The sequence below is a fragment of the Notolabrus celidotus genome, chromosome 16, assembly GCF_009762535.1.
Source record: "Notolabrus celidotus isolate fNotCel1 chromosome 16, fNotCel1.pri, whole genome shotgun sequence".
Lineage (NCBI taxonomy): Eukaryota > Metazoa > Chordata > Actinopteri > Labriformes > Labridae > Notolabrus > Notolabrus celidotus.
This window is the reverse complement of record NC_048287.1, coordinates 19,070,535-19,081,993: the sequence shown is the minus strand read 5'-3', so window position 1 is coordinate 19,081,993 and position 11,459 is coordinate 19,070,535. Positions and strand designations below refer to the sequence as shown.

Below are 11,459 nucleotides of genomic sequence, written 5' to 3'. Positions count from 1 at the left end.
GTCTTTCCTTTGTTTGGGGTTTCCCTGTTTTTTTTTCATGTCTTATTTTCATTTCTGGGGTGAAATGTGCCCGAGGCCGTGCAATATGCCGCCGGCCGTCCTCCAGAGTGGAGCTTGGCTGACCTTCAATAGGGCATTTCCTTTAAGGCAGCAAGAGGCGATTGTAATTGGGGACAAAATATGGCTTAATTAGCTGATAATGATATGATTTCATGAGAAAATGGTGGCTATTCATCAGGCTCAGTTTATGAAGGTCCAATTTTGTAACAGAGCTCCATAATTTCCTCCTAATGAATAGCTCAGTGTACTTGTCTTCTCTCTTAATGAAAGCACTGTATTGTTGTCTTTTTTGGCTAAATCAATATAAAAAGTTTGTTTAGTTGGATAAGTGTTTCCTTTGACTTCCTCTTGGCAAAATAAGCAGACACAAATGGAGTTTAATATTCATGTTTCCCTTGTATTGCTGTCAACAGATGTGTTTCAGAGCTGTCAATGTTTGGCTCTGAAACAGATCCATGCCAATCAGAGAGTTGACAATAACAGTTGTGGTTGGAGGGTGTTTAATCATCAGCTCAGCTCAGCTCAGCTGCTGCAGCCTCGCCACATACACCACATACCACAGACAGACAGACAGGCGGGGCTGGGTCCCAGTCGGTGGGTGTGTGGGGTGGAGAGGGGGGCTGGTTTATTTGAGGTGGAGTTGGTGTTTTTTGTGTGTGCTCTTGCCAAGAGAGGTCATTTTAAAATCATCAAACTGTATTACTCATCCTTTGGAACAGAAACATCTAACTGTAAATCACTTTCATTTTTTACCCTTTTTAAACCCCCCTGTGTGCCCACCCACCACAACAACATGCTGTCCATACTCATGTAGTCACAGAGTCTGCTCCACAAACATGTTAGCTGTGTATATCACAGACATAAAGATACACAAACAAACAACCAGAAAAGCTGTCAGGACGGCAGGCACCAGAATGGCCCATTTTCTCTATCTTCTCCCTAATGAGAGCCATAAAGAGCGCAAGGCATCAATATTTTAGTGCTCTCTTCAAGCAGGCTGCAATCCCTTTGATGAGGCTCACCAGAGGTGTTTTGTTTTTTGCCTTTCTGCCACTTAAATCACATGTGAATTCAGGAAGCCAGAACGTTGACAGACATGACATCTATGATTGGGATGTTGGCAGGTTGTGGTTTCTAGGAGGAATTATTTTGAGTGACCCAGCAAAGTTTTGTTGTTTAAGGAGTAATGATGGACTTCTTACCTTCATTTTGAGCATTAGTTCTTTCTTGATAACTAATTTAATTATTTTGCACCTATTTTTTAACCAAGCAGTCCATCCACAACATTTGTTTTCACCCCAACTTCTCCAGATTCTTAGATATTTACTGGCTCACCCCTACCATCCCTTGAATCACTCCATACAGTGTGACATAAAGCTTTTTTTTTTTTTTTTTTAGCAGATTACCAGGCCTTTCCTCAGACACTTTTCTAGTTTGTCAGCATATTTTCACCAGCTCCCTCATATATATAGTTGTTACCTAGTGAATGTTAGCATGCTAACACTCCACATATTATGCTAAAATCATGGTGAACATAACATTACACACAAACATTATACCCTCTTAGCATCTGTCCATTAGCTTTGCCATTGTTAGCAAGTTACCATTCTGGTGTTAGCACTGTTGTGTCTTAAGTAAAACATCACAGAGCAGCTAGCAACAACTTTACACTGAAAAAAATGTACAAGATATCTAAAAGAAAACAGAAATTCATATTTGAACTGTGATGCTCCTTAATCAGCATATTTAGTGTTGTAAAGAAATAATAGGATTGATGATGCTGTTATTAAGCTGTCATTAGAGGTTTCTGGATCTTGCCACCTTGATGCAACTGAATCAGGACAGTGACAAAGCTTGAAATAAAGAGAGATCAGAGGGAATATAGATCATTATAAATGTAAAAATGTTTGTAACATTAGAAAAATGAATTTACTAAATTTAAGTAATGGACCTGCAGATTTGTAACCAGACACACTGCGTCACTTTTAATATCTCGTACCAGGGCTCAGTAGGACTAATAATGCTCTGGTTATAACATCATTTTATCCTGATGATTTTATTGTAGCTGAAACTCCAACAACACTCCCAGCTCCCAGATGTAGATGGAGCAGTTCCCTCTCCCTGTGGGTTTTGGGTTAGATCGGTCTGCTGCTGCAAACTGAAGCTGGGCAGACGTTCCTAAATGAGCTCTAAACGCCGTCTGTTGTTCCCCCCGCTTTGGGAGTGTCCCACTGGAGTCGCTTACTGGAACAGCATAGGCGTCTGCTACTGGAAGCTACAGTTACCCTAATACACGGCAGCTGCAGCTGCTCTCATTTTCACCAGACCATTTTTCATATATTCCTCTAAAATCATTATTATTACTCTTTTTAAAGATCTGTTCATAAAAGTTGCTGACTTTTGCACGAGCCTACAGCTGTGTTGGGCATGCTTGAATGAATCCCAGTAGGATGTGAGCACATCCAGAATCATTTCGATGGCACAGGAAGTTTTTGAGGAGTTTTTCTTGCTGCCCAGGGATGTTTTTATGAAGGACTTCAAACTTGAAAGACTCATTTGGTTTCATGAGAGCTGAAGTGTCTTTCTCCCTCTTGACTTTGTGTTAATGACCAGGAAACTTTGCATCTGCACACTCATCCTATTGAAACATTTCTTAAAGCTGCTTGTGTGTTTCCAGGTAGACGAGTTGTACGAGGCCTTCTGCATCCAGAGCCGTTTGAGGGAAGGTGCTATCCGGATGAAGCAGGCTTTCTCATCCTCTCCCTCCACTAAAGGCACCAAGGAGAGCATCGCAGAGGTCAACCGCCGCTACAAAGAATACACGGAGGTACAGTGGACATAGTTATTCTAGACATTACATGAGCTGCTTGCGAGAATTCAAAGATTCTCCTGGTGAGTTTTTGCTGGAAAATGCTCCCTTTAAAGTCATACAGAGCGCACTATACAAATACATCTTTCCACAGTTTTAACACCACATCTCAAAATCATGTCATCATCAAACAATGATTCACATAGCTATAGATTAGTGCTTACAATGTCGTCTTTAAACACAGACATCTGTAGTCACTACTTACAGAACAACCTGTAATCCCAACAACTCACCCACCTGTCTCCAGAGCTTAGACCAACCATGTCTTCTACTTTGGACTTCAGTGTTGACAGGCTTTGTCAAAGTGTGTCAGGATAACTTGATTACTGTTTGTGTTTTTTTTTCTTGTGCCATGAAGGGCCGTTCATGTAATCAGTTTAATCTCTGTTTGTTCCCAGAACATGAGCACATTCGAGAGCGAGCTGGAGAACCTGCTCGGAGAGTTTCACATCAAAATGAAAGGTAAGATAAGAAAAGATAAGCCCTCCAAATGGCAAGTGTGCCCTCTCATTCACTGATTTTCAGGAATATTATGGACCAGGTTGAGGAAGATGTTGTAGGTGAAAAAGTTTTGCCATGCTTGATCCTGACAACAAGAAATGTGTCTGCATGCAAACGTAGCTTTTTCTAGGCATGCAGATAATGGCGTATGTCTGCTCGGTACTCTGTTTAGTTGCATTTTTTACAAGGAAAACTGGCTGTTCATCATTGTATCACAGAGCCCAGGTGAATAAATATATCAAGCTTAAAAGTTTTAAATTCACCACCCTCACACAGCTTTAAGAACACTGTTTACATTTGACACAGGCTCAAGAAGGCACTCACTTTGCATGCACACAATGTTCTTCTCTGGTGATTGAGATGACACTCTGAACACACATTATTGCCAATAACGACTGCTGGCATGGTATGCTTATGAGAGCATTTTAAACCATCTCTGCATTATCGTGTGGGACAGGGTTGTTTTAGAAACCGGTGGAGGAAAATCTGTTTTCCAAAAATACCTGCCTACATGTAGACTCAGCTTGAGTCACCTAAAAAGAAGATGTTGCTTGGCCTGTTTCTTATTTCCTGGTATCCTGTCCAAATGTGTTGTAATATCACTTTCCTCTCTGACAGGTTTGGCAGGCTTCGCTAGACTCTGTCCTGGAGACCAATATGAAGTAAGTTATTATTCATATTTTGGAAAATATGGCAGTTAGATATTCAGTTATTTATTTAAGATTTCAAATTCAGGTTAGAATTTGTTTCCAGCTGAATTAAATGTTGGATCATCTCGTCCTCTTTATTGAAAAATGTTCCTTATAAGCATATACAAAGTATTATTTCCTTTGTCCTTACAACTTCTTTGATTCTGTATCTTCCATTTCCTCTCTTTTAGATATTCATGCGGTACGGTCGTCAGCGGTGGAAGTTAAAAGGAAGGATTGAAGTGAACTCCAGACAGAGTTGGGATGGAGAGGAGATGGTCTTCATGCCTCTCATCACTGACCTTATAAATATCAAGGTACTAAAGAAAGTCAGATAAACTAACTTTGTGAATCAGTTTTGTACTTTGGTAAATTTTCACAGTGCAGGGCAAGACAAGAAAAACACGAAAACATAACATGAACACCAAAAATCATCCATCCAATTCATTAGCAATCACTGGAAAGAAATCATTTGCTTCATGGGAGTAGTGAATAATCGTATTCTTGGTTTACAATCAGGTAACAGAGCTGAAGGGTCTGGCCACTCACATGCTGGTAGGCAGCGTGATCTGTGAGACCAAGGAGCTGTTCACTGCCATGCCTCAAGTGGTTGCTGTGGACGTCAATGACCTGGGAACCATCAAACTCAACCTGGAGGTTACGTGGTAGTAAGTAGACTATCACGGCATGCAGTCACTTTTTATGCCATTCATTGCGGTTTCCTTAAACTGTTGCTGGTTAATCTGGAATTCTTGTCTTATGCAGAATAAGCCAAGAAAAGGGCTCAATGTGAGATATTTTGTATAAAAATGTTTGGAAATTAACCTCTATGCCAAGCTGTATAATGAGATTTCATCATAAAGCAGTTTTCATCACTGCATGTCATAACTGAAATGCCCTCTGTCCCTGTCTGCGGCACATAGAATAACCTGATTTCAGGGACATTTGTATACATGTCTTTATGTACAGTATACATAATGAGATAGATACTGAAGACATCGCAGGCTAAAATAAGGGGATTTAGTTGGAACTCGTCTGAGGAGATCTATCGTATCATTTTAATGCAATATAAATATATTAATAAATATTTATATTAATAAAACAAATATTAATCAGCTATCCATTCCACACTCTCCAACTTGCCACCCAGCTGAGACTTTTAGAATTATAACACAGTCAGTATCTCAGTTTCTCTGCTGTCACTAACCACCTACAGTAACTTGAATTTGAGTAAGTTAGGTTCACATTACTGGTTGCTTTCTGCCCTCTGTTGGAGAGACATGGTAATCGCAAGTTTTGGAATTTAACTAAAGCCAATTCATCTTCTTCCCAGGAGAAAATATGTAGGTAGACAGACTATAGATACATAATATTTATCAAATTGTTTAATTCCCTTTTCCAGCCCCTTCGATGTCGAGGACCTGACTCTATCATCTGGCAATGTGAGCAAAGCCACGGCACTCCAGAGACGAGTGTCTGTCTACAGCCAGGGCACACCAGAGACCCCCACCTTCCAGGACACCTCCTTCTTTGTGAGTCAACCCAACAAAGCGCTTTTAGCTTCATTTGTGTGGTTGTAGACTTGTTGTCAATTTAGATCCTCACCTAGACTAGAAACAACTGAACTCACTAACCTGAGTCTGCTCCCTGCTGCACAATATTGCCCTGATTTTTCTGCTGATGCATCATGCTAATGTTAGCGATGTTAGTCCTACCCCTAAACTAACCCACACCCATTTCCCTGCTATCCTCACTCTTCTCTGCATCTCCACATCAAACCCCCCTTACCCACACTCTGTCCCACTTTGCTCGTTTATTCATCCCTCCTGTCTCTCACTCACCTGCCCTCACTCGCTCAAAAACCCAACGCCCCCCCCCCCCTACTTGCCTGCGATGCATTGTGTAAAGAAGTGGCGGCCACATCCCGTGGAGCGCCAGCGCCTCTCCTTCCTGCACATGCTCCGAGACACCCTGCTTGAGAAGCTGAGGCGCAGTCGCTCCTTTGGTGACCTGGCCTCTCTGCGGCCAAGGCCCAAATCCAGTCTGGAGGTTTATGTGAGTGTGTTGTGGCCCCCTTGACCCTCCTTACCTGACTTTTGTGTGCCTCCTGACTCCGTCACATGACGGGGATGGACTCATCTGTGGGTGTGAACACATTAGCTCTTTTTGTCCCTTTCTGTAGGCTGCAGAAGGCCATGTGTGCCTGAGTGCATGTTTACTTGCATGACATGCTCTGAGCTGTTTCTGTTCTTTTATTTTCAGTTTTACTGTGTTGTGATTTTGTCTAAGCTGAACTGAACCACTCATGAGAGATAAAAGACAAAAGTGGAGTTTTATTGGATTTTTAAGCATGTCTGTCTTCTCTTGTTCTACCTGCGAGAGCTTTCTCTTTACTTCTATAACTATACATGCTCTGATTTCAAAACATACAGTGAATTTGTCAAGTATTCACCCATCTTGGAACTTTCCATATTTTACAGTGTTGCGACCTAGAATACAAACAGGCTATTCTGAGCTTTAATGTTTGATTTGTGGATGATCGAGTTAACTGAAGGTAGTTTGTTGCACAGAAGTGTCCACACATTTTTTAAGAGGGCCACCTAACTGGGATTGTAACTTATGGTAGGGTGGCATGAAATATGTGTGCACACATACAGTACATGTCCGAATAGCATTTTGACCATTTCTGTCCCCACCAATTACATCAACTCTACCAACATTAAGGTATACAGCTGTTTTAATTCTTGTGCATTGGTTTTTAAATTTGAAAACTTTTCAACAATGCAGCCTCATTCTTTAAGCACTGAAACGAAGACGCATCTCCAACTTTACTATGAAATAAAAGAAAAGTGCTTTTTTTAAATCCCACAAAAGCTGCAAATGATAAGTTGGTTTGTACCAAAGTCCTGCCTCTGATTTAGAAGATTGAGATTATCATGCCATCTCACATTGAAAGGCCCCTGATTGGTTAGACTAAAAACATGTTAGGCGGGGTCAAATAAAAAAAATACTTTGCTGCCCTATTTCTAAATAATAGACTATTTTGTGTTGATCCTTTTTATGCAATCAAACTAAAATACGTTTTACTTTCTCAAGTCAACAATACATGGAAAGATCCAGGGGGTACATTCTTGAAAGGCACTGTATCTTTGTTTTCATTTTCCATCTATCTATCATGTATATTCATGCCCCGTCTCTCCTACCAGGCTACTCTACCAGATGACGTCTTCGAGAATGGTGGCTGTGGTGTAGCCGAGTGTAAGCGCCTCTCCTTCACCTTCTCCGATACCTCTGGTTCCACGCCCAGCCCAAGCCCCGCCCCCAGCTCTCACTCCCACAGCCAATCCAACCCAGAGATCACAGTCACTCCTCCAGAAACAGACCTGACGTCCACACAGATCCTCTCAACGAGGGAGGACTCCATAGCAGAGGAGCATTTAGAGGAGGAGGAAGAAGAGGAGGAGTATGAGGAGGATGGGGAGACAGGGAGCCGAGGAAGTAGGGGTACCAGCGGCAGCCTCGCCAGCGATGAAGCTGAGGTGGCAGAGGACTCTGAGTGGGAACGTACGGAGTCCCAGAGAAATTCTGGCTCAAACTGTGGGTCAGCTGCCCCGTCTCTCTGCTCTGACAGCCACCTCTCCACTGTGGCTCCTGAGGACGTTTTCTTAGACCACACTGATGAACTGAAACCAGTGGAGCTGGACACAGAGGAGGCGGGCAGTCTGACTCGGCAGCTTGTGAAGAGGCTGACTTCTTCGGAAATCATGTCGCCAAGTGGGAGCTCCGCTGAGGGGGGAGGAGGGAGTCTGAGCTGGGCTGGAGAGGGGAGCAGGGCCTTCCTGGAGAGCAGCCTGGAGGAGGCAATCCACAGCCTGTTGATGAGGCTGGAGTCTCTGACCCACCGCTGCAGAGAGCTGCAGGACCTGGAACAGGAAGTGATGCGTTTGGAGGACCTGCTCAAGGTGACTTAACTGCTCTCTGTCATCTTTGATTGACAAGTAAAAAAGCAAGGAACATAGGAAAGAACAGTAAGATTATAGTCACTATGTCATGATACTGCCCATGCTTATTAAGTACTTTACATTTTAGCAACAATAAAACTAGTAGAGTGAGGACTGAATTATATCAAATTTTGCTGTCCGATGTGTTTATTTCTTTATTTGAAGAAAACCAAGTTCATCTTTTTACAAGAGGGGCTTTTATTTTGAAAAGGTTGTTCATCATCTCCTCTAACTACCTTCCCTCTCCACAGTGTCGTCTCCCGGGTCACAGGAGCCGCTCCTCAAGCCTCAGTCTGACAGTGGAGAGCGCCCTGGAGAGCTTTGACTTCCTCAACACGTCTGACTTTGATGATGAAGACACGGGAGATGATAACGCCATCCTCAATATCCCACAGAGGTCTCCGCTTTTTGATACAGAAGGAGAGAGAATCGGGTGAGTGGTAGGCAAGGTACCCTTTCTTGTTGTGCCATCGAATTTTGTTGCAGTTTAGAGGCCTCTGAACTGAAGAGGAGGATCACAAACTCTTCTAAAAGTATCCTATACCTAAGAAGGAAAACAGGTGCTTGTTTTAAAATCAATAAATGTTCAATCATCATAGCCATGTATTTTTAAAACATAGACAAAAGAGAAATGTTGCACTCTGCCCCCTTGTGGTGACTCTGGGTATTTTCCTCTCAGTGGGCAGCATCCAGAAGCCAGAGGGCACCTAAGTGAAGCCCTCACAGAAGACACCGGGGTGGGCAATAGCGTAGCAGGAAGCCCCTTGCCACTGACCACCGGAAACGAGAACCTGGACGTGGCTATCGTCATCCACCTGCAGTACTGCAATCACCTCATACAGGTGGAGCTCCTCAACACATCAGACATCATATTTTGTAGTATAAATTATATACTAAGGGTTCATAAATGACATTAATTCAGCATTTTAGAATACTTCAGCAGACTGCAGAGGAAGTATAATAGACTTTCGTTCTTCTTGTAATTGCAGTTGTTGACCAATGGAGTTAGCATATGGCATCGTCGCAGTCTCCTCCTCAAACTCTCAGGACAGACTCAGCTGTTGGAGGAGCTGGCAGAGATCAGTGTGGACAGACTGGGAGCGATCACATCTGCTGCTGATGGTAGGTGGAAACCACTCATTTATATAGCTGTGTTTCACAATCCAGAATCGTATCACAAGAGCGCTCCGTCTGTTTAAAGCGTCTGTTTAAACTTATGTATGTAAATGACTCTCATGTAAAAAATAATACTATCTGCTCTGAGGGTTTTACACCGTCTGACCTTGTGTTTCGTCCTTGTCTTTCAGTCCTCCCGGGCCTGGCTGAGCGCCCACAGCTGATGACTCTGTGGTCAGAGTGCAGCGGGTCTGCAGGACTCTTCCACACCACGCTGGACCGAGTTTTCAAACACATGAACCAGCACTACACAGCAGTGCTGCAGGAGAGACACCCACACAGTGCTCCCACAGGTTGGATTTTTTTTCTTTTTTCTAAAAACAAGCCACAGTGTAGGTTTCTGCTGCACAGTCATGTGTGTGTGTGTGTGTGTGTGTGTTTATAACTGTTAGGTTTCAACTGGGGCCTTGCATTGGTTTGTAAATCAGACTATAATGAGGTCCTGAAGGGATATGAGATCATCGTGTTTGCCAAGAATATAATGTAGATAAAAAAAAGTATTCAACACTGAACACATACAGTTGAAAGAATTGAAGGAGTAGACTGTGAATCCAGAGTTTATATAATTATTTTCAGTGATGGATTTGCTTCAGTACTGTAAATAGGTACAGATTTGAAATACTTTTCCAAAGTTTTTAATTTGTTTTCTTTGAGCAACTTCTACTCTACTAAAATCTCAGGTGCAAATACTGTATTAGTTTCTGCACCAAATTTGTCTGATGGCTTGAATTACTCCTGATTTTAAGGTTGTTTTTGTTTAACTGAAAAGTGATCTGATTCTAGTCTAACTACATGCAAAAACTGTTATTTTTGGCACACAATTTTATTAACAAATATCTCCAAATTACAATAATTCTCTCTGTTTTTCCTCAATGAAGTAATATCTTTCTGATACAAATTTGGTGCGCTGTACAAAAAAAAGATTCTGACCATATATGTTTTCTTCTTTTACACAGTGATTGGTGTCGTAGTGGGCGAGATGGTGGACAGGAGCGACCTGATGGCAGCCCAAACTCCTCCTGCAGCTGCACTCTCCCAGGACGTCCTGACCGTCTTTCAATTTAACAGCTACATCTTACAGCACGAAGTTCAGGACATGGAGACACACCTGCTGCACCTGGCCAGAGAGGGTGAGCAACAGGGAGGACATTATTTCTAAAACTGCATCATATGCAGAACAACACCTTTCTTTCCACTGAGTCTCATAAATCCCTAAAACAGAGCACATTGTTTCACAGATAAATATAGAATGATTTATTATTTAAAGGAGCAGAAACATTCAAGGAGGAACAAACATCAAGGATCAAAAGCTTTATATTTATTTGGTGGACTCCATGACCAGTTAACTATAGATAAGGTTATCTGGCACCATGAGTATCTAAAAACATGCTTCGTCGACAAATGTTGTATATAACGGACAGAAACACAGAGTTTGACCTAGAAATGGTTGAACAGTGGGTTCTATTTCACATGATTTCCACTCTCTGATAAATCTCTGGATTTGTCCTTTGAAACTAGCTGAAAAGATATCTATCTGGAGCACACTTTAGCCCCCTGCATGTGATTCTCTGCAAGTTTTATGTTTAAACCTTTGCTGTGTGTGTTTGTGTCATACTCAGAGGTGTTTGCAGAGGCTCTGCACAGTGGAGATTCGTCTCGCTGTTTAGAAGAGATGGAGGAGGTGCCCGTGTCGTCCCTGTGGCCTACGAGCAGCACCCTTAGGGCCCTAGCCTCCATGCTCACTGCAGAGGACCCTCAGGTTAACAAGGCAGCAGCCGACTACCTCTCTTCTGGAGCATCACGCAGCCACTTCAGGAACAGGGTGAGCAGTGCTAACGGGAGGGCATATGTAGGTCATATACCAGATATGTCTGCAAGGGTTTGTGTGTGTGTGTGTTGTTTTTTTTGGAGGCAAATAATATTTTGAATGGTTTTGACAGATGCCTTTAGCCATTTTTGAATGTTTCTGTGTGTGTCTACAGGCGGTGGAGTGCTACACTCAGGCACTGTCAGAGGCTGGAGGTCAGAGCCAGAGGGCGGCGTGTTCAGCTCTGAGCTGCCTGCAGGTCAGTGACCTCAAAAAGCAGCTACAGTGTCAAACCATGAAAATTTACAGTCAGATTAGGTCTCAATATAGGTTCAGCAGTGACTCTAGTTTAAGTG

The 11,459-nt window shown here is 42.6% G+C and overlaps 1 protein-coding gene across 2 annotated transcripts in view; it reads left to right on the top strand.

Moving 5' to 3' along the window:
• ripor2 (RHO family interacting cell polarization regulator 2) overlaps positions 1-11,459 on the top strand; it is a 69,988-nt gene that overhangs the window by 54,724 nt on the left and 3,805 nt on the right. For both annotated transcript variants that reach the window (XM_034705200.1, XM_034705201.1), the window contains exons 7-20: positions 2,738-2,887; positions 3,328-3,391; positions 4,049-4,092; positions 4,311-4,436; positions 4,639-4,787; positions 5,522-5,651; positions 7,326-8,081; positions 8,372-8,553; positions 8,800-8,962; positions 9,110-9,242; positions 9,428-9,589; positions 10,253-10,426; positions 10,916-11,118; positions 11,279-11,362. In XM_034705200.1, the coding sequence (XP_034561091.1) occupies positions 2,738-2,887; positions 3,328-3,391; positions 4,049-4,092; positions 4,311-4,436; positions 4,639-4,787; positions 5,522-5,651; positions 7,326-8,081; positions 8,372-8,553; positions 8,800-8,962; positions 9,110-9,242; positions 9,428-9,589; positions 10,253-10,426; positions 10,916-11,118; positions 11,279-11,362 (2,520 nt within the window). The remainder of the gene's footprint in view (positions 1-2,737; positions 2,888-3,327; positions 3,392-4,048; positions 4,093-4,310; positions 4,437-4,638; positions 4,788-5,521; positions 5,652-7,325; positions 8,082-8,371; positions 8,554-8,799; positions 8,963-9,109; positions 9,243-9,427; positions 9,590-10,252; positions 10,427-10,915; positions 11,119-11,278; positions 11,363-11,459) is intronic.